This window comes from Aptenodytes patagonicus, chromosome 3, assembly GCF_965638725.1.
Source record: "Aptenodytes patagonicus chromosome 3, bAptPat1.pri.cur, whole genome shotgun sequence".
In the NCBI taxonomy this organism is placed as follows: Eukaryota; Metazoa; Chordata; class Aves; order Sphenisciformes; family Spheniscidae; genus Aptenodytes; species Aptenodytes patagonicus.
Window position 1 is genome coordinate 85,509,571 of NC_134951.1, and position 23,576 is coordinate 85,533,146.

Consider the following 23,576-nt stretch of genomic DNA (forward strand, 5'->3'; position numbering starts at 1 on the left):
ACTTTTGAAATAAAACTTTATTATGGTAAGAGTTTCTTTTTTGGGTGTGAAAGGGCACTCTCTCTCTGTTACAGGTGTTTTTGGTGTGTTGGTATTTTTCCCACCTAGCATTTGCAGTGTGAACATTTCTGAATATGCAAACATCAATGTTATGTAGATGAGCCTAAATCATATTTTAATGAAACTTCGTTGGCTGCATTTGAACACAATTTTCTGTGCCATAACATGAGTATACTTGTTTCAAAATATTCGTACTGTATTTCTTTTTTTACTTAAGAAAATGTGGCTTGCATATGGAAATTCTAGGTTTGTTTTGTGCAAAACTCATAGGCAAAAAAATTGTTAGAATGGGCTCAAGAACACACTGAGTACAATATGATGAGGAGTAGATGTCGTGCTGACAGAATCCTCTAATAATCCTTACTTTGATTTATTCAAAGGGTGAAAAATATCCTACGATCACATGATCTCTTTTGCTTTTCAAGAAATGTTGTTTGTTATTCTCTGTATGTGTTTGGACTAAAGCCATGCTTGGCTCAAGTAGCTGCAGTTCACCTGACTTCCAAATAGGTCTGTCCACTTAACAAATGTTGTGCTTAACTCTCAAAATTGGGCCATTCTAGTGATGTAGTAATCCATTAAATTTATATTATGTAGAGGTTAATATTCTAAATAGTTTTAAATGCAACTTCTTTATAATTAACTTTTTTCTCTTTGCATAGATAAAATCCTTGATCTTGCGGCTTCAGAGGCTTCAGGAAAAAGCAATAGAGGAAGATGACTATGATAGAGGTGAGAGTTGCTCCCCCCTACCTCCATGGGATCATGCTGCTTTTTTTTTTCCTTTTCCCTCCTTCCTCTATTAATTTTATTTTATGTTTGCTACATAGCAATGGTTAGGTGTGGAAGACTAGTTCAATCAACTGTATTGTTTATTCTGTTGTATGGCAGGAAACAAATTAAAGAAAGAAGTAGGTCAGCAGCAGGTAGCAACAGTTTTTATTTTCTTGAGCCACATCACCATGTGGGAAGGTTGAAATCCAAATATCCACCATCTGGATCAGCTGTTTTGAAGCAGCATGACTTTAAAAAAATGCAGAAATGAATGAAAGCTTTGAAAGGAGAAAGGACAGGCACTGGCTGCTGACAGTGTGATTTGTTGCTTGCCACATTTAGTCATGACACTACAGCAGGGCTCAAACACAGAAATGAGGTCAGTAGCTATTATAAAAGTGAATGATACTGTCCTGTGGGATTAACTTGATGTCCACTGAGTTGAATCAAAACCAGCTAGAGAATATGATGGTGATACAGCTGCTGGCAAATATCTGTATTTGAATAGTACTTTTCCTTTCAAATGCCTTGGCACTTCTGATAAGCTCTGTGTGTGCGGGTGTTAATATTTAGAGCATCTATTAACACACATCTTGGGTTTCTTACCGTTTCCTGTTACAGTAGTCTGTGTTCAGGTACTTGTATTTTGATAGTCCTGAGGTTCTAGATTAAATTCTTCCTGCTATAGATCTATCTTCAGTTGGGAAGTCCTGCAGATGTTTCAGTAAAATCTGCATGGGTACTTCAGAGAATAAGGCTGGAAAAAGATAGTTCCTTTCCTGCCACTCTTTTATTCTCAGCTTTCAGGGGTTGGGGAGTGGTCAGACTTGTGGCTTGCCTTTCAAAATTAATGTGCGAAGCTTTGCAGTTGTACCATGGCTCTGTTTCCCTGCTCCCACAGGTGTCCTCCAAGACGATTAAAATGTGTTTTAATAGTGTCTAGGGAGTAGGTGTGTAGCCCTTTTGCAAGAGTGGTTTTGTTGGCCTCTTAAAGGCTCACCTATATATAGGAGAAAAGTCTGCTACTGTCGCAAGTCATTCTTCTAGTGTGGCATCTCCCAGTGGGGGAAACCTTTATGTATGTTAAAAGCTGAGGTTGTTGTAGATATTAATGGGTTTAATCCCTGTCAAATGGGTATTATTGATGTGTATGCTTTACATGTGTAACACTTGTAACTCTTCTTTTTTAAGTACCTGTGGGTTGAGTTCCCAGTTGGAGACTTCCTGACAGCTGTGTACTCAGTACGTGTGGTTCCCACAGGTTCCAGCTGGGATTCTCTGGGCAGTCAGCCACTCTGACAGCGGTATTTTAGTATATCAGGTGTGACATCTGCGTGTGATGCCATGTAGTCGTTGACCACAGTGGAAAACGGTGACTTGTCTGACCTTGCACAGAAAGCTCCTGTGTAGTTTTCCTGGGTGATAGTCTTGTATCTTCAAAACATGACCATCTTTCTGTTGACTGTCATTTTATCAGTTACCCTTTTCATTCCACCCTAATTACCAGGCAGATAGCATAGAGGGTGGTTTGCAGAGTCTTGCATTAATTCCCCTCAGGAAAATGGTCTGGCTGAAATGTGATTTCACCAGGTGTTGCGCGCACAGCTTACACAGAGCAAAAGTGGCAGCAGTACAAAGTTGGAGAAGAGCATCCGCAGGTGGGATGGCTGTTTTCTGTGCTAAGTCTGGCATATATAGGCAGAAAGCGTTTGTCCTGATATGGGACTAGATACTGAGGTGCTTGAGAGACTTTGCCTTGGGTTCATCCATACCTTTGAAATCCACCTTCACACAAGTGTTCTTAGAAAATGCCATGCTCCTTTGTGATACGTGACCCTGCATCCTTAATTTTATCAATTCGAGTCCTTGACCCACTTTCTGTCATACTGGTCTTTTCCTCTTCTGATACAGCTGTCAGCCGGGGTTTTTTTGTGACTGCTTTTCATTATTTTCATGATATCTAAACTGGCTTGCTTAGTTTTTCTTTTGTGAAACATGGGCAGCGTATCTCCAGGGAAAAACTCACATGGAGAAGGTGCAGTGCTGCTAGAAGAATTAGAGCTGTGACCTTCCCTCTTCCTCTTGCAGTGGCAGGCTTTCCACCTTTGCTTTTAGAGCTATGTCGCCACTCCTGGTGGAGAGCAAAGTCTTGCCTGGTGTGAAGTGAAGTTTGAAAGCTTATTAAAGAGCTTACAGATATTCTACCTCCAACCCTGACTTCCCTTCAGCACTGTACAGGAAGGCAATAAAGCACTGACAAGGTGTTGGTCTAGGTAAACCTCACCATGAGGGGTTTTTAAGAGGCACGGATGCAAAAAGAACTCCACCCTGATTTCTCAGATCCTGCTGAAAAGAGGACATTGCAGTGAAACATAGAATCCTAGAATCACAGAATCAAAAATTGGCTAATGTACTTTGGCAAAACTTTGATTCTACCGTGACTTGGGAAAGTTCCCAAGATATTATTAAGATACCAGTATTGTCTTAGTGTCATTGCCTTAGATTTATGTTTTTCTGAGAATTTGAGGGTTTTTAAAATCTATTTTTTAATTTTTTTTTAATTTAAAATAGAATGAAACGTTGGGGAAAAAATTGTTAGTAGTAAAGTCTGCCCCAGATTTGATACAATGTATGGTACTAAGACAATCAATTAATTCAGAATAGCAGAACTATGCATCTTTATGTGCATCTATAGGGAATTCCATGGCTAATGAATGTTTTCTAGGAGAAGACAGGTAAGAGTGAAATGTTTTCCTTTGATGGCCTCAGGTGAAAATTCCCAGAGACAGAGCGCAGAACGTCCCAGTTGCGCACTTGACAAGAAGTGACCTTGCGGTGAGGTCTGCATGGAGCCTGTGTACCACGGGCTGACCTCTGCCTCCTGCCTCATCCCACTGACCCAAGGACATGGCTCTTGGCTCACACCCCACATGTTTTCATCCTGCTCTGTGATTGGCTAGTTTCTGTGTCTTGAAAGCATCATAGCCACATGATCTCAGAGCAGCCTCTGACTGGCTCCCCACTTTCTTCCCATAAGGAAGATACAGGTACACTTTCTATGTGTGTGTGTGTGTATATATAAAGATATACACATATCTTGATACATATCTAAAGATCTAGACATTCAATGTAATAAGGACAATAAGGAAAAGGCCCAGGAGGTTTCCCCCAAAAGACCACACAAACCAGAAGAACCAGCCAATGGTTCATGAACCAGAGACTTTTATGTCAAGGTCAGTTTCAGACAGAGAGGGCGAGTGGCGCGGAGCTCCCCTTGTCCGGGGCTGTGGGGAGCCTCCAGCTGCCTGTGGGACCATGGCGCGGTGCAGACTGGGGCTGTATGCGCTTCCTTGTCCTTAGGTCAATGGTGTTGTCAAAAGCTGCAGAAATCTGTGGCTTAGTGGCTGCGGAGGGAGGGGACGGGAGTGTGCCATGGTGTGGTGCTGTCCCTGTCTGGGTCTGCGGCTGGAAAAGGCAAGATAACAAAAAAAAAAAAGGGGGCAGCCACCCTGGCTCACCATGGGCAAGCCCTGCCCAGGGCTCTGCCAGACTCCTGATGCCTTTACTTAGTGTCAGCGTCCCTGTAGAAGGTTCCAGATCTCTGGCTGTGTGGCTTAGGACAGGAGTGGCCACAGTCTGCTCCTGTCCCTTTCTGGTATTGTGGCTGGAAAATGCAGGAAAACAAACAAAGGGAGCAGGCACCTTGGCTCACCATGGGCAACCTCTGCCCAGGGCTCTGCCAGACTCCCGATGCCTTAACTTAGTGTCAGCGTCCTTGCAGAAGGTAGTGAATCTCTCTGACTGTGGCCGAGAACAGGAGTGCGCCATGATTGGTGCTGTCCCTGTCTGGGGCTGCAGCTACAAAAGGCAGGAGAACAAACATTGGGGCAGCCACCCTGGCTCACCATGGGCAAGCCCTGCCCAGGGCTGTGCCAGACTCTTGATGCCTTAACTCAGCATCCTTGTAGAAGATAGCAAATCTCTCTGGCTGTGTGGCCAAGGGGAGGAGTGTGCCACGGTCTGGTCCTGTCCTTGTGTGAGCCTCCGGCTCTGGAAGACAAAGGAGGAGCAGCCACCATCTGTCACGCCACGGGCAACCCCTGCCTCCCTGCCCAGGCCCAGCAGCCCTGCCCTCCCCTCCTTGCCCTCCTCCCTGCCCTCTCACCTCAGCCCTTGCTCACCTGCCTGCTCGCCTCCAGTCTGGGCTGGCTCACTGCACAGCCATTTCTAGATTGGCCCAGTACCAATTTCTGTTCAAGTGAAGTCTGTAATTAGCCTTCTTTAAAGGGATCTTATTGCCAAATATTGCTAGCAGGGAATGGAATTTATAAATGTGCAGAGCTGTGATGTGGGGCATAAATGGACATATATTATCAGGGAGTGGGAGAAACTGACATGGTGTATGCGGAGGGCTGAGGACACTTTAACTATAATGCTAAAAAGAAAATTACTGTCTCTGTAATTTGGGGGACTTCTTTGCGTATAGAGTGAGTCCTCTGTTAAGAGCAGAACTGTTTTGAACCGGAGATTGTGGTAGTGCTGTGTGTGGTGGTAGCACGGGTATTGCTGATTTGGGAGTGCTGCAGGGGAAGGGGAGATCTAGTGTGATGTCAGTAGCTGCGAAATGCCCTGTACGTGGAAGAGGTGAGTAGATGGGAAGAAGAGCAGGTGGAGGTGGGGTATGGGGTGGCTATACTCCCGAATAGAAAACTAAATTGTCAATAAGTACATTACTGTGTGTAACTCTGTTATCGCTTCAGTGGTAGAGGCTCTTCTCCAACCATAAACAAGAACTCCAAGAGACTTTCTGACTTCGGCTCTTTAAGAGTCATCCATTCTTGCAGGAGAGGGCTCAGTTTTTAACAGCAGTTCAGTGGGAGGGAGATGTGTTAGCACTTAAAACTCCTCAAAGTGCTCAGGACTGGTTTCTGCTGTCTGACACTGCAAACTTAGCAACTTAAGGAAAGGCAAGCATCTATGGTCTGACATTGCTGCTTTCCTGCTCTCCAGAGCTTTTTGAAAGCTCCCATAGTTTATAGTAACTTTTGAAACCGAAGTGTAAGTAAAGTGGTGCCCCTGCAGAGAGGGGAAAGTGATGCGCTATGTTTTCGGTTGTAGCAACGAGAATAGGAAATGGCACAGAAATAAAGGCAAGTTTTTCCCACTACAAAGCCATGAACAAATACCTTGTATTTGTAACCCATCAGGAATAAGGATATATTTGTTTTTCCCCTTTGCAGAAACATAGAACAGATGCTTGCTGTTTGGGTCTGTTAGAGAACATGTGTTTTCCAGGTTTATGTTAATGAATTAGCATTTTTTTTCCCTGAAGAGGTAATTTTTTTTTAAGGGATATTTTGAACCACAACCCTCCATTGTTGTTTAGGAGAGAAGCGAATGCCTGTTTAAATCTTCAGCTTGTTTCTTCCTAGTTTTTCCTCTCCTCAGATGAATATATTTGCTTTGTCTTCCTCCTCCCCTTGAGCTTGAGAGGTGCACAGCAGAAATGGCTTTTGCCATTGCTTGTTTACCTGTGCTGTGCCTTCTTAAAAACCTGCCTTGGCATGGTTAGGGTGTTGGTGTAGAGGAGTTTCAATCAGTCATTCAAGCAGCTACAGTTTCTTCCTATACTTTCTGGCAGTGCCGTGTGTATGGGGGGGGTATGTTTGTTCTGAGACCGTCGGGGGGGCTGCTTGGGGCAGAGGCTGCCCTCCTGTCCCATGTTTGTGGTCATCTGCTAGAGGTCACCAAGCATGGTGCTGTGAGACCTACAGGGTGCTTTCTCTTCATACTGTAGCAACCATGAGTTGTTTCAAATGCAGATGTTCCTCGGCTGTGAAATGTTTGTGTGAAATTCATATTCAGTGAGACAAATCTCCTTCTCAGTCCTGGTTTAATTTTAAATAGGAACCATTAGGATGTTATATGTTTTACTGCTTGTTCTGTGTTTGTAGGTGATGAAATATCAGGAAGTAGCTTATTTTTTTCTGTATTTACTTGTGGTCTCCTCTTGATGGCCACATTACTGTATGTTTTCAAAGCAGGTACAGTACCATGGGAATACCATAACAGCGTTTTGCCTTGCGTAGCATATAGTAAAAATTGGTCTGTTCCCCAAGGATCACTTGGAGTGTTGTCATGGCTCATTATTCATGATGGAGCTTGACAGCTCCAAGGTTAAACATGCTGCTGAATACAGGGGGTAAAAAAAAAAAAAGCAGCATATTTTTGTGTCTGTGGGAGTTGTGCTTCCACTGCAAGCACAAGTGTATTTTGCTCAGTACAAATCTATTGCCCAAACATTTAAAAACCCTTTTCTTGTTCTTTGCTTCTTGAACTCCTCAACCTTGCTTGGTGCAAGGGGCAAATGGATTGGTAACTAAGTGTCAGGACTGAGTCTTGCTGCTGAACTCCACTACTGGTTCACATGCCATCTTGTAACTCAGAAATAAGTTTCTGCAGAACTACTGATTTAATTTTTTTTTTTTTAATTCTTGTATGCAGGAATCTGAGCGTACGGATTCACTGCTTGCAGCTGGTAGCGAACGGTAACTTCCCTGTGCAGTCAGATTATATTCAGACTTGGGGTTCTCCAGTGAAGGTCATTGAGTAGACCAGAGCTAACTCCTCATCAGTCCAACATGGCAGCTAGAATACAGAAAAATTTACACTTGTCGTGGAAAAACCTATCCTATCTTGGCAATGAAAGTTCATGCTGTAGATACATTTAACATCATGTGAGCCTTCAATTATTTTAGTTGAAGTCTCAAAGCTTGAGCTATATGAGTTGGTGAGCTGCCATGGGCTTGTGCACTGCGTGCTCTGCAGAAAAATGGTGTTTGCATGCTGTTTTTTTTTCTCTTTGCTCGTGCTCTTTGAGACCTCTTCATACTAATTGTCCTTTCCATGTCTCAGGATCTGCAGGGCATCAAGGGCAGAACCCTGTGCTGTATAGGAGTTGAGGAGTCTCATTTTGCACGTTTTCTGTTAATCACAAGTGTAGGAAGGGGAAGGAAAGGCTTTGTAGCAGTTAGCCTCCCGTATGTTTACACTAGAAGAGGTGCTGTTGCTTACTTGAACCAGCTATTTGTTTTAAGGCAACTGCAGAGAGAGAGAGAACAATAGAGTATAATGTTAAGCAATATCTGGGTTGAAAATGTCATTTGTTAAATGGTATTCAGAGGGAGGTCTTCGCCACTTCTTATGGTGGTACTTGCAAATGCTGAATTATGCAGTAACACCAAACTCCGGATCAGGTGTATAGTTGTTTGGTCTTTCCAAATTTCTTTTTGCAGTTTAAACTGGAAAAATATTTTGAAGTGCTATTTCTAGTCATAGAAAGGTGGTGGATGCTGAAGGGGCAGAGCTTCTGTGTGACACAGGAGACTTACTGGGAGCTTGTAACTTGCAGTTGCAGGCCACTGAATTGGAAATGGGTTTGGGGTAGATGGGACAAATAGAGCTTTCTGTTGTGCTATACTGTCAGAGCCTTGTTTGGTCGTAAGTTTGTAGAAACTTCCTGAAATCTGTGGGTAAGTCTTTTCGGGTTTCATTTTTATAACTTTACAGTAAAGCTATTAAGAGGATGGGGGGGGAAGGGCTTGTACAAATTCTCAAAACCAAATCTTCTTTGCCTGGATCTTGTTTATCCTGTCTTTCTCTGACAAACTCAAATAATTGCCACAAAAGATCTGGGTGGTTAAGGAAAGTAAATGCTTATGTGAAGTATAAATTAGACTTAATTTTCCTTGCAACAAAACAGAAGCAGCGCAAGCCTTGCAACTCTTTTACCTTGCCTGGGTTTCTCTGTTTAAGACACCAGTCTGAAATGAAAAGATAAGACTTTTTTTGTCTATATCCATTTGTTGTTTGGTGCTAGCTGAAACTATGGACCAAGATGCTGTCATTCAAATGCTTGGTCTTGGCTTCTGTCTACTAGCAGCAGTAACAGCATCACCGTTTCTTTTTATGCAGTCTTTGTCAGGCTTATCCAGTTGCTATTTTTTTTGTTTATTTTTTAAAATCACATAATTGGGACAGGAGTTGAGCCAGTCACAATTTAAAGGTCTGAAACTTCTTATCTTACTGTCAAGTAGACAGCTGGAAAACTGTCAGACTCTTCTTTTTTTTTTTTTTTTTTTTTTACTAAAACAATATAGTAATGGCCAGCGTTTACGAGAGGGAGGTCTGGTACACATTTCTGGGTACTTTCGCTTCTTGTGTTTGCTTATTACATGTGTAGCACATGCATCTTCAGCAACTTCTTGAAATGTTTTTGATGTGAACCCTCATTTTAGCCCAGTTGTTCAGTTTCCATCATGTCAGAGCGTGTCTTTGAGGTAGATCAGGATCTTGCTGTTGGTCTGCTTATGCCAGCACACTGAAAATGTGGTTGCGTTTTCTGCATCTTTAATTCCTTAGCCAATATTGGAGAGGAAGCTGCTATAGTCATGCAGTATCTCTCTTAGACTGTGCAGCCTAAATATTTTTAGGAAGCGGTATCTTGTGGGATGCTACTATGCTCTCTTATTTTAATCTTGGCCAGTGTGAAGAGGTTCAGCTACATTTTGTGTTTCTGGAAGCTGCCTGACAAAAAGAAAATTGCTGAAGCTTTGGCATACCATGTGCTTGGAAGCTTTCTCTACTCCCGGCCATCTGCTGTCTAAAACTGACACCACGGGCTACCCCTCCTATGATAGTCGGGCTCTATTTCTCAGTCCATGATGCAGCCAAGCTGTTCCCAGACAGCCTGGCTAGTCTTCTACAAACAAACAAGCAATGAAAAAATCCGAACAAAGTAAGCAATTATGGATAATTTAAGAGCCTACTTGCTGAATTGCAGTTTGAAGCATAGATCTCTGATGGGTGTAACTCGGGAGAAGTGTTGATGTGCTATCTGGACAGTACCCACTGAGTGAGTGACACAGCTCTCCTGCTACCCAGCCCATCTGCTTACTTTGCACTTGCAAAATCATGCAGCCCAATTTTATATTCAGGACAGACTTATCTTTCCCTTGCGCTTTAGAAATATTAAGTCCAGTTAAGAAAAATGTCTTGCATTTCCAATGTGACCATTGGAGACATTATGACTATTAATTCAACCAACAACTAGAAACTGATTTTGCTGCCCTTGTCTTACACTTAGGATATAAACATTTTAAGGGAGTGGGGGGACACCTGCTCTTTTTAATTATTGTCGGCTTAATAAGTGACGGGACACGAACAGAAACTTCTAGATGGCATGGTAATGCAACTTCTGTGTAACTGGGGATTGAAAAGATTCTGGATGACTGTGACTACCATTTGAAAGCAAATATGAAAGTCTTCCAGTGCGAGTCCTCTGTGGGGAACTGATAATGCTCCTTCCTGATTTCTGGGTGGTGTCTGGTTGAATTCCTTAATAGGATGCTTTTATTGGAGATCTCCACAGACCTTCCATCACTTGCCAAACTCCTCTGCAAAGTAGGATTGCCTCAAGTCAATTAACTTCTCCTTTTGCCTGAGGTTTCCCTCCTATCCTCCCTGTCTGCATCCCCAGATCCAACTGCCCATGCTGGGGTGGGTTCATAGTTCTGCAGGCAGATGCTTCCCTGCCCTGCCTTTGGCATATGCAAGCTTTTGTGTGTTCCTTTCTTATCTTTAGCCCATGGAAGGTAAAAGTAGCAGAAGTGCAGTTTTATGGACATCTTTAGCCCTTTTAAGACAGTGATAGGTTGTGGCAATGGGTGTTCATTAAAAAGGTGAAGAGGGGAAATCTGAAATTCCTAGCACTCTTACACAATAACATGCTTTGGACAAAGAGTTACTGAGTCTGTAGGAAATGCTGAAAATGGGAGCATCCAAACTGATGCCAAGTAATGTGAGTTTTAAACTTCTGCTCTTGATACAATCCTACCAGTCTAACACTAGTCAGGATTCCTGGTAGGTTTTGATTTGAGGAGTGGGAAGTGATTGGGATGTTTCCATGCTCACTGAGATTTTTAAAGTGTGAAAAAGTCGATGAAGTTAATGAGTTGGATTGGTTTGATGTATGGCAAAGTTGAACAAAAAGCAAAGTGAGGTGCTGTGAACCAGAAGCATAATTCAGACATGATATTGGAACCAAATACAAATTCATCTGACTTATTTGTGGGTGTTCATTCATGCATGCCTCTGGCATTCCCAAGTGCCTCTGTATGTCTCTCTGCTAATGGTAGCTCACTGGAGAAATAACATCTTAGTGAAAAGACTTTAATGTTTGGGTTGCTAGCAGCTCTCCAGTGTTCATTCAACTTCTTGAGAAACTGTGTTAGAAGTAAAGAGCAAAGCCAGCTTGGGTTTATATGTGCTATGGCACCATACAAAGGATCTGTTGCATTGCACCAAAGTGTCAGGGACAGTGTTGTAGACTGGAGCGCCTGGGATAATGGTCTCAACAATAAGACCTGCTTATAAATAAGTGGGTCTCTATTGGATTTATTTTTTTCATGATGTGCTGTACCTGAAATATTTCTATGCTGTCCTAATATCTAACCTTAAACTTGGAATAGGTGCAGCTGACCTAAGATCTAGAATTACAATATCTAAATTTCAGACAGTCTTGTTTCCAGTTTCTGCCTCTGCCTGAAGAAGCTTTCAAAAGGCATGTTGCAAGGAGGTACTAGCTGATGTATCCTGAAAAGCTGGTGTACGTGTGGCATACTGAGTGAAAGCACACAGGAGACAGAAGCTTGAATTTGACATGCATAACAATGTAACTTCAACACTTAAAAAGCACTCTTGAATAAATGTGTTTTATAACATTTTTGTCTAGCTCTAGGATTTAAGTTGTGCAGAAGATGTGGGAAATTTTTCTTTGTTTTCTTCCTGTTGTGTTGTGAGGCAGTCAGATAAGATTAGTCTTAGACTAAGCACAGGTGTTGACTTTCTTGAGTTAAATACATTGATTTCTCAGGGTGTTATTTCGCAGGGCCGTTATGCTTCCAGACAAGGTTTGTCACAGGGGGAAATATCTTTAGGAGTCTGACCATCATCAGACAAGCTTTTGGACACACTAGCTTGAGGAAGGGCTTGTATGCCTGGAAGGTTGTCTTACTGTTCCAACTTAACTAGTTGCCCTGGCTGACTAGTTAGCTGGACAAGCCTTGTGCCATGTATTTCATGGTGCTGTGGTAAAATGCATTGTAAGCAATGGTGTGGTATTGTGATGTATGTGGGGGGAAAAGCCAGTTCTAGCTTTGCTTTACAAAATGGTAGACTCTGTGCCTACTATTGAAACTTCAGTGTGAATATGACAGTTGCTTCTCTAAAAGTGTCAGCTTGGTACTTTGCAGTAGTTGTAACTTACTTGGTATTATCAATTATCAAGTTTTACCTGCCTCATTACGATCTGAATAACCAAGAGAACATGTAGATAACTAAAATCACTAACTAGAAAGGGTTTCTCCTTATGAAAAGGAAATACTGATCACATATTAGAAAACTGGAAATTCAAAAGCAAGTAGTTTGGAATTTCCCATTGTGCGTACCAATAACAGTAAAAGAAATGTTGCTGGAATTAAAAATATTTTTAGAGACTTCTGGATGAATTATTATTAGCAAACAGAGTTCTCAGGTGTAGCAAGTACTGGGGAAACTAATTTTTTAGTTTGTTTTCAGCTAGCAGGTGTCTTGGAAAACACTTTTTAAAGACAGTTAATTGTTTAGTAAGTAAGAAAAGAGAGGAGAGGGGGTCTAGGTGAGAGCTATAGGACTGTGGATGTGTGTGCATTGGAGGACATGGCAGGATTTGAGCATCTCAGGATTGAGAGGAGAGGAAATTCTTTAGCCAGAAAGCATGGTTTAACATTGTTTAAATCTATGGGTTGAGTGAAGTCCTATATATAGCTCAGCACTGGATGGAGGTGGCAACTTATTTCCATCTCTAAATAAGGTCTAAATTATGAGGAGATGTTACAGCTAGGCTTCAGGAAGGGAAGGGATGAAGTTGAGTTGTAGGAAATCATCAGTACAGTTGGATTTTGTGGAGGCGAAGAAGAGTTCAAGAAGCTTTAAGACTGCAGTGAATCAGGCCTGCATAAACTGTGATGTACATGACTCCCTATTTGTTAGAGCTCAAATAGCTGAGGGTGTGGTTCTGCCCCCCAAATGTTTTACCAAATAAAGTTGGGGTGTCTTTCTATTTTTTTTTTCATGTTTTGACCTTTCACCTGCTCAGTCTCAAGGGTATGGGTAACTCCTAGTACTGGCAAATACTCTGAGGTTGTAGTGGAATGACTTTTGGCTGCTGCTCTACACTGGGCTGAAGCTGTGCTCTTTTCAGTATGAATCCTGAGCGACAGCAAGAACTTTCTCAGTGGGAGTCATCTGAAATTAAGTGACTTTCTTAATGATGAGCATATAGGAATACAGAGAGAAAAAGTTTCTGTATGCCATAATGTAGTGCAAAGCCTCCTAGTGGGGTTTATTGCTGAAAAATCCTCATCTATCAAATACCATTCAAGAGGAGCAATTTCTCAATCCTTAATCTGAGCAGGAGTCAAACTGGTGAACTGGAAGCAGAAAGCTCAATAGTGCATTACTAATTCTACTGAAGTCTTGTGTTTACAGGTTTAAGAAAGTAGCTCTAGTGACTTAAGGGTGCTACACTGATCCTGACCTTCTCCAAATGTGTACAAGCAGTATCTGATACTTTGTAGTCATAGGCCAAATGACATGCTGCTTTGCCCAAATTCATAGAGAATCTGCTGTCCTGTCCTTTCAAAGAACAAACGATAGGAATAAAACAAAAAAGCTTAGCTCTTTTAAGCGCACAGCAGTAATTAAAATAAAATCCAAAATTCATACTGAAGTGCAGGGGGTGTTGGTTTGAAATATTTCAATTATGACCTTTCCTTGCTGGAGAAAACAGTTGTGTGCAAGAGCTGAAATGGCCCCAGTCACAGGCGGGCTTCAACAGCTGGTTATTCTGGTGCCATCTAACTAATAACAAGAATGAAAATAGTGAGGAGCTCTGAACAAAGAGGTTCCGGTCATGCTATTATGCCTACCTCACAGGACCTAGGGCAAGAAAAGTCAAGATGTACGAGTGTTTATGAATTTTTTTTTTTTTTAATGTTGTATAAAATGACAAGATCTTCCAGGGAAAGAAATGCTGAAGATGCTGAGGAGGAGAAAGAATGAGAAATATTTGGGGAAAAAAAATAACCTGCAGTAGAATTATTCCAGAATTAAAATTTAATTCTGTTTCAGAGCACTGTGTCTGCAGAAGCACTGCTACTAGAATAGCTTTCTGATATTAATTATTCTGCCATCACAAGTCTGTTCATGTCTGGCTATAGATAAGTCATCTGAGTCTTTGCAGTTTTGTATTTCCTGTCTCAGGTGCTGCTTTTCCAGGACTTGTAACAAGGAATATGCAGGATCCAATAGGATGCTGTTATTTCATTTAAATGACTCTTACACTTCTTCTTTTGGACATTTTCAAAAACAATCATGCAGTTCCAAATAAGGAGGAGGAGAGAAATCTGGCAGAGGAACAAATAATCTTCATTCCCCATGCCATGCACTGTATTTGTGCTATTATCAAATGTCTTGATTTTTTTTTTATTTATGTGCTACTTCGCTTGTTGGTTGAACCTGCCAGTTATTGTATACTGTATTGTTGTATTGTATATAATAATTGTATATTGTATTGACTGACCCATTCAGCCTGCATATTTAGGGGCAACCTTACATGCTCAGCAAAGCTGTTTCATTGCTATTACTTCTCTCAGGGAAAAAAAAGAAAAAAGGAAAAAAGCCCTTTCCTTTTAAATCAAGCAAGGAGAAGGCAAGGCTGCCTGTCTGTGTGTGAATGGCTAATGCCTCCCCAGTGTAAACAGATGGGAGTTACTCAGAAACAGTGCGGGCAGCAAAGCAGCTGAGCTGTATTTGACTTACTTTCTTCTCTTATGGCACACTTACTTGTTGAATGCAGGAAAAAATTTGTTCATTATGTCAAAAAATGTGAAAAGAAGCTTTTTTTGCTTGTTGAAGTGTCAGGAAAAATGCTGCTTTGGCTCAGATGAGGAAAAAAAAATGGATTCAGTTCCTATGCAAGTCAGAGCTCGGTTATGTGATGACTACAGGAAGCGTAGGACACGTAAGGGCTGGAGTTGTGCAGGGGGGATATGCAGCAGGCCTGGTTCTGCTGGACAAGCATCACCTGGGTTGTAGCTTTAAGGAAGCAAACTTGGACTTTGACTTCAAGTCTGTGGTGAGAGCTTTCTTGTGCCTCCATGTATAGTCCTGTAGGGACTGTGCTATTAGTGGTGTCAGCCATCATTTCCTGGCCTTCCTTGTGTGCAAGCAACAGCATCGTGTCTCCTGACTCTCTGGAGTTAGAGGCCAAGTCTGCCTCACATGCTGTGCCTGCTTTAATTTGTCTAGAAACCCTTTTTTCACTGCTTTAATTTTATAGTGTATAATTGCTTAATAGCAACTTCCTTGTGAAGTACCTCTAATTGTCGTTCAGAGTGGGTGCTGTTAAGAGCAACTAATAACAAATGAATGGTTGCCTACAAAATCAATTTTTATTTCAGAAGTTAGGAGGGATGGAAAATTAGTTCTTCAGAGAAGCTTACCCTCCTTGCTCGTAAAAATCTTTCCCAACTCTCCCTTTCCTAAGACCCAGCCTTTCCTCTATTTCTGTTAGAAAAGTGAACTTTTGTGCTCCCATTTCGCCGCTCCGGAGTTCAGCGTGCTGGCTGGCCGCCTCTGCGCTTACCCAAGTTATTTCTTTCTACAACGGATGTGGGCAAGTCGGTGGCTTGGGTACCTTCCCCACTGCTGGAGCAGGGATCCTAGAAGCTAGTGTGTTCTTAGCCAACATAGATGTGGATTTTTTTCATTTCTTTCATGTAAGGCAGATGCCTGGGGGGTTCATATTTCTTTGTCTGTAGGAAGATGTAAAGAGTTGTTTTTTGGATGGTTGGTTGTTCAGGTATGCATAGTTGATGCCTCTTAGTTCTAAGGAATGTCTTCTTTCTCATGCTTTTTTATATGATCTTAATTTCTTTTCCCCCATCCATTACAAAGATACACTGTATGTCTGCCTAAAATTACCAAAGTCCATTTTTAATATTCAAGATTTATCTGTCATGTAATGCAACAGGACACATTGTTTCTAATATCTCCAATGCCTACCTAAAGGAAGTATTGCTAAATGTTACCTGTGGTGCAGAATTTCTTGAAGTACCCTTGGGAAAGCAAAGAAAACATTTATACAGCCTTGGTAGGCAACCAGAAAGGCTACCTATACCAAAGTACACTGGATAACCTTTGGAAAAATCAAGAAAACAGTGTGAAATACTAGATTTTTTTTTTTTTCAATTCTCATCTGCAGGCCAATTGACTCTTGACAGTTGGAGGTCTTTTTTGAAGTGATAGGTTTTGAGCACAAACCTATCATCTCAGCTTCCAAGCGAGGAGACAGAAGATATCGGGGCCAGCTAAAGGTCACAAAAAATACCAATCGCCCCTTCTATGCAAAGGGGTTTAAAGCAACAACCCAAACCAACTTGCAGAAGACAGACAGAGAGAGGCTGGATCTTCCTTGATGTTAATATTCTGCTCAGCTAAGATTAACAACTGCCGCAGATTTCTTTTGAAGGTTAGGATGAAGCTGTAGCAATGCTTATTTCTAGTCAGAGAATGTTCTTCTTGGGAGCTCAGGGTAAGGTCAAAAAGTTGAATTGAGTATTTCATCACTGCCAACTCTCACGAAATTCATGACTATCCTGCCTCCTACCAGTGAGGAGGCCAACTTGGCCTCAAATTGATCTACTTGCTGTAGATGTGGGATATGATTAGCAGTAGTATGTTGTGTTCAGTGCCTTACTGCCTGTGCGTGGTCTTTGTGCAGGTGATGCTCTTGCCGTGCTTGTTTTTCAATTGATATTTAAACATCCTCTTCCTTATTGCTCAGCTACTTCTAAGTGTAGGCAGCTGCTTGCTACTGAAATCTGTGGGAATGATGATAATGAAAAATGGAGTGTTAATTACCAGGGTAACCCCAGTGGGAAATACAGATCTGTCAGAACTGCTGTCCCCAGGCAGATTCTGTCCTCTGCAGTTTCGCACTTGTTTGTTGAGAAATATGCTGCTTGGGGTTCCTTTTTGGCAAAAGGGCTAACAAATGGTTAATCTTTACTGCCTTAACCTTGGCTATGGGGAGTTGCCAGGGCTCCTACTGTGCAAATTCAGCCCCAGCAGATGCTGTTTTAAAAATGATTTCCAGTCTTTCAGGCACGGGAGTTGTGCATGAGGAAGAGCGTATCCTGCATGCACAGGGCGCTATGAGGAACTTTAGAGACTGTAAGGCAAGAAGCTTGCCTTTCCGTGTCTCCCGCTCTTGTGACCCCTGTTCCCATGCCCTCGTCGTACAACGTTAGGATATCTCCTGGCAGTAACTCTTCTTCCCTCCACTTTGTGTTTTAGGAAGGTGCTTGGCAAGTGTCTTTTGTCTCCTCCCCAAGTTACAGGTTCTTCCTCTCCTGTGCCCTTCTTATGTATTTATTCAGCCAGCAGGCTTCATTAGCCTATACTGCTGCTGTTTCTGCCTGTCACCTGGTGAGCAGGGGTTGAATTTGCTCCTCACCTGCTAATTGTGGTCCCCTGGGGGTGGTAGTGGATATTATCAGCCTGCTGCTGTGCTGCATTTCTGTGGTTGTAACTGTCCTCTGGGCTGCAGGCTTGGTGCTGGTGCAAAATGGTCACTCTGCTGCCTCCCTGTAATCTGAAGTCAAGATGGGGGCATGATGACAAGGTGCATCTTCCTTGTCCCTTTCTCTCAATGAGTTAATTTTCATCAGACTGGAAAGCTATTGACCTTTTCTTACCAGGTAGTGTTTCCCTGCATTCCTTTATTTGCAGCAGCCCCGCAGGAGCCTGAGGAACAACAGAGTGTGGATGAAAGGAACTGGAGGTCAAGCCACTGTGCTCTTTAGTATGGGAAGGAGCCTTCACACAGTGTATCTGCTTGCATTAAAATTAGATGCTGGTGGTTTGAATCTGTGCCCTCTGGAAACTAGTATAAAGGATTTGGGTGGTGGCAGTGTGTGTTCGTGTGTTGTTTTTCTGCTGGCTGTGAATGGTTCGGGTCGGATTCTGCAAGGCCATCCTCAGCTCCTAACAAAGTTCCCTGTCCCTTCCTGAGGCTTCAGGCTTCTATGTGTGATTGCAGGAGAAGAATTCTGGCAGGAGGTGTAACGGGAAGAGGCTGGGTTAAACTTACCCTTTGCTGTCCTGGTTTATTGGGAGTGAGAGAGCAGCGCTGTACTTCTGGCTGGCTCTTTGCCTATACCTTTTGTCCTTGGGCTTGTCAGAGCTTCCCATTTTGGAAGAACAGTGGGATTGTTTGGGTTTTTTTTAAAAGCAAATATTTACATTGAACTGTATATTTTTTGCTTTCTCTTTTTCCCAAGAGATGGTGGAGGATGCATTAAACATCTGGCCTCAAGTACTCTACTTTTCTTCTAGCTTTCTTGCTTTTTGTTATTTCCCATCCTAACCTCTCACCTCAGATCACATTCCTTGAAACCTCTCTGCCCACTACCTGCAGCCATCGTCTTTTGTGCTTTCTGCCATACCTTCTGCTGCAGCTGGCAACATTTGCACCTTCTTAAACACTTGCATCACTGTTCCTTTCTTTCCTTCCTTCTTCTGTTTCTATTAGTCCCATGCGGTCACTCTTCCTGCCCCCAGTATCTCCAGGAAATTCCCAGGCTACCTTTAGTATTGTGAGTGGAGCACCTGTACTGAGGATTTGTGGGACATCTCCACTGACCTGGCTCCTGAAGCTCACACATATCTTTGTTTCTTCCTTTCCAAGTTGCTGCCTGGAGCTAAAGCTGCTGGTAGTCTGATTGCTTCCTTAGTCCCGATGTGACAGCAGGCGTGCTGGCAGCCTTCAGGTCTGGGGTTCAGCTGGAATTGCCCCTTGCTCTAACCACATTGGGTGAGCTTCACACCCTGCCCTGATGAGAGCTTCGTGGCCAGCCACCAGCAAGATTTTAATCCCGTTTCAATGCTTTTTGCCAGAATTTGATGAAATCTGTACTCGTTTCACAGCTAGGGCTCATTGTTAGTAGATTTAGGTAAATAAGCCAGTCTTGTTTATATGTGAAGAAAATAAAGCCAAGCTAGGAAAGGAGAAGAAACTGTAGTGCTAAAGGATGTCTTAATATCTAAATATCTTAATCCTTTCCTTGGAAAATAAGTAATTTAAGTCAGGTTAAGTATAAGGACAAATGGTGGTTTGTTTGGTTCCCAAAGGAAGATTTGTGAAACTGGATGGAGTGACCAGGAATGTCTGAATTGGACAAGAGATATTTTTGCTACTTATAAAATATTTTAGTTTTAACTTTTTGGGAGTTCCATGTTAATTCTCTTGTCTAATAACAGTGGAGGAAGAAGGTGAATATAAATTAGAATGATGACAGTGCAAATTTAGCAGTGTCAGGGAGAACTTCTGTAGAATTTATTCGAAAAAATAAAGGCTTTTGATCATCAGTGAAGCTCAGTAACAGGGATATAACGTAGAAGACAGTAGTTGTACAGAGGGAAATATTCTATAGTTTTCTGAAAGAACAACATTCAGACTTTTGTTTAAAACTTTATGCAAATACTTTGTTGCATTTTTTTAATTATACTTTCATGTATTTGACACATTACCTATTGTACCTGATTGCACCTTCTGCTTAATCTGTTTAAAGTATTTCTGGAAAAGGTTATGGAAACTTAGCACAAGGGAATTGTGGTTGAGGGTTTATTTCTTCACGTTCTTCAAAGCATAATTGCATTAAGTATGGGATATCGCAGCCTGGTAATTCCTGGAGCCTGCTGAAGAGTTCCGTAGGATTTCCCGGTGCCAGAAGCATGTGCAGCGTTCCAGAGGCTGGCAGGCTGCCCCTGTAGGCCTTTCTCTCCATCCTTTGAAATGTTGAAACATCCAGTTGTCACTGCTGCAGGCAGGATCCTGTGCTGAATGGACCCGAGTCTGATCTAGTCTGGCAATTCTTGTCACTTCAAGACTCTTTTTGTTTATTCTGCTGGTGTAATATGCCCGTGTTTTGTTGTATGTACTTACGTGCTGCTGGATTGTGCTTGGAAAGGTATAAGGTATCATCTGTAAACTTTTCTTTCCAGTCCTTCATGGAAAAAAAAACCCAAACACTTTTCTTCCACAATTTAGGCTCGTATAACCACTCCAGCCTGCAAATAGGCTGCACACCTGAGAATCCCACTGTCTTCAGTGGATATCAAATTCTTTATATTTAGATGATTAAATATGGATTTTTAAGCTTTCACCTCTTCAGGTAGGAGACAGCTGGCCAAGGGTGAATTTTATTTACACAGTAATGCATTTATTTGATGAAGTTTCCAAGTAAACATAAATAACATTCTCCAGAATGGGGGGGGGTTATATTGTATTGTGTTAATGCAGTTGCAGTTAAAGCATCCACATCTCAAGGGGCATTTGTCAAACACAGTGCTTTGTTAACCTAAAAGACTTCAAAAATGATATTTCCCGTCTGTTACTGAACAGCTAGAAAACAAAGATCTTTGAGACTAATTTTGTTTTCTTCTGGATGTGCTTCGCTGCAGTTGCTTGCAACCTAACACTGGTGCTGCCATCGTTCACAGTGCTCCTCACTGAAGAAACCTACAATTCCATTATGGCTTTCTAAGGTCTTGATAGCATTGTTAGAGTATCTTTGAATAACTAGTTGAATTTGACACACTTAAGAAATGTGCCAGAGGGTAAACCAAACATCACTCCCATCCTTGCCTGTGGCAGTGAAGAGGTCTGTGAAGAGTGCCACCCCGTCCTTGTCCTTGGCCAGCTTCCAGCCTCCCCTTCCCTGTGGAAATGAAAAACCTACAAAAGGAGCTATATGTTACTACGCTATGCCAGATCTTTTTTTTTAATGAAGCAATAATGCTTTGAAAGAGAGCTGTGTGGCTTCAGATATCTGTACTGTATCTCCTACAGTACTTACTGACAGGGTAGCCTGATTCTGTTATTAATGTTGATGATGTTAAAATTTCCATTAGCTTCCTTCTGGAGACAATTCAGGTAGTTAATGTTTATTTTGTATCTTATGGACAGAGTTGCAGCTGTCTCTGGTTAACTTTTTGTTTCTTTAACAGAAAGTTGTTTCTTCTTCATTTAATCTAAAGCTTGTTTAGGATGCACACAGTTTTTAGTTATATTCAGCTGGCACCTGGGAAATGTAGTAAAACCTAAGCAGCTTTGCAACAAATCCAGAAGCCCAGTGCTTACAATCGGAGAACTGATTGCACACTATGGTGAGGAAGGTCCTTGGGGTTTTTTTGCTTTTAGAGTCCAGTGTGTAAAAACTTTCTACTACTCTTCCCAGTAACTGCAAAATTTCTTCCAAACTTGTCTTGATGAAACAGAATCTGAATCGTATGTGCTAGTGTTCAATTTTTAATCTTTTGTTAATAATGGAAACTTGAGAGTACACTGAGTTGTATATGAATCTCTTTTGGATTAATGTAGTGAGATGAGGTGAACCTGATCATCTTCCTTCTCCTTCTCTTCCATTGTTGTGCAACACAACCCAGGCTTCCTTAGGTGATGAGGGTTGTGTGTCTGTGTAAGTTGGGTTGTTGCTCACTTAGCCTCAGGGTTTCAGCTCCGTCATTAAAGTGACCTAATGCTAACCTGTATTTGCACACATTAATTTTGTATTTTACAACACACTGATGTTCGAAACGATAGTGATACTTTTTGGAGAAGTAGATAAAAGTTTTGATGAGAGAGAATGAATTATTATGCAGGAACAGGGAGATAAAAGAAAAAAGTACAACAGATTTTATTTTGGTTTTTTTTATGTTAAACTATGTGATCATATTTAATTCTTGCTATTTTAGCTGTAGGCAAGCTACTTCACTCTGCTTCAGATGAGCTGTCTGTAAAACGGGTGTATCATCACTTGCCATACCAGAGACTTCAGAGTCTTCAGAGTTTTAATTAAAGACTGTAAAGCCCTTTGAGCTTCTATCATGATTGGAGCTTCAGAGTTGTAAGGTGTTACTACCAATAATGCTGACATTTTAATTTTCATGTTTTTATGGAAAAGTTGTCCTTGTGTAATTTTGTGTATTATAATTGATGTACTTGTGAAAGCTGTAGAGCCTGTAGGTTAAGCTGTTCTCATTACACTGTATGGGCTGCAAGAAAATGACAGTAATGTTAGTTTGTCGTATCTTGGAAAAAAAATGAAGGACTTGAACTGCTTTTTCTTTTTTCCACCTATTGTGTAGATTGCAACAAAGTTATTTTCTGTAGTAGCAATTATTGGATGGAGTGACCTTTACCAATTTATGATATTGATGTAGTGGAAGGGACATTTTTCCACTTGACCTTTATGCAATGCGTCGGCTTGTCCTGTAGCACCAAGTGAATTGCAATTGACAGATTTGATGGAACGCTAACTTGACAGGAGCTTATTGTTTGGAAGAAGATATGTGTTGAAATGTGGAGCCTCTAGTAAATAACATGCTAAAAGTTATTTGCATATCTTCCATCACTAAGGAACATCTTGCTTAGAAACGACCGCTGCCTAAATTGCAATTTGAAAACTGATTAACTGAGATTCTAGCAAAACAGTCATCAAACAGTGATATTTCAGAGTCAAATCTATTGTTTTAACTTTTTCCTCTTTTCGTTGTTCTGTAACCAAACAACAATGGCTTTCTATATTTTAACTTTGTTTCTTGTCTTAACACTTCTGTCCATAAAAGGAAGAGGAATAAAAGTCAAATAAACAATTTTCAGTATGTGATGAGGAAGACCTGTCTCCCAAGAGGATGGGAGGGGGTGTGTGTGTGTGTGTGTGTGTATATCCCCCAAAGAGAGATATATGTATGAGTAGTTTCTTTGGTTATTTGTTAATATATTAAAGCAGTAATGGTCAGATATAATTCTGGGAAGAGAGAAGTTCTGGGTGTGGGGAGGAACCGGGAGCTATGAGCATGCCTTAGGGTCAGGGTGGATAGTGTGAAGAGAACCATAAAGGAGGGCTAAACTGTCCCTGCTCCAGCTCGGAAGTGCAGAGGGCAGCTGCTCTTTAGATCTGTCAAAATAAAGCAGGGAGAGGATTGTGCTTTTTGAGGAGAAATTTGAAAGCAAAGAACAAAAAGCCTGTTATTTCAGGTGTCTTGTTATAATCCAGTATCTCTTTCTGCTCTGCTTGAAGATTCTGATACTTCCTGTAAGTAAAATAATTCCACTTACAAAATGGATAAGACAAAGTTGTAGTGGAACCCAAGATCTATCTGAGACTATTCAAGTAATGAATTATCATGGCTTTTTAAAACTATTGAGCAGCAGGATTGATAAAAGAGCAGCAAATACCATCTGTCTGATCTACATATTTTACCACGGTTCTTCTCAAGCTCTCCAGCTGAGGTAAAGTAAAAAGGAGCTGAATGGGTGTGGGAGGGGAAAGCAGCTATCTTCTGTTGCATTTGCAGGAGGTATTTGGAAGGAAAAAAAAAAAATTGTTTATAGAGGTTGCTGTTTAGACACATTAATGTAGTCCTTACTCGTTACTTCAAAGACATACTGCTCAAACAATATCAATAAAGGGGATGCTGCTGGACAGAATCAAGGTGGGAGGCTGGATAGAAATGTTTATTTTGCTACAGTAAAACCACTTATTAAAACTATGAGGTGGTGTGGGTATACTGGC

General features: G+C 41.5%; 1 protein-coding gene across 1 annotated transcript in view; it reads left to right on the forward strand.

The window, feature by feature from the left end:
* Positions 1-23,576, forward strand: part of DISC1 (DISC1 scaffold protein) — a 212,339-nt gene that overhangs the window by 24,895 nt on the left and 163,868 nt on the right. The window contains exon 5 of the mRNA XM_076334113.1: positions 723-792. Within this exon, the coding sequence (XP_076190228.1) occupies positions 723-792 (70 nt within the window). The remainder of the gene's footprint in view (positions 1-722; positions 793-23,576) is intronic.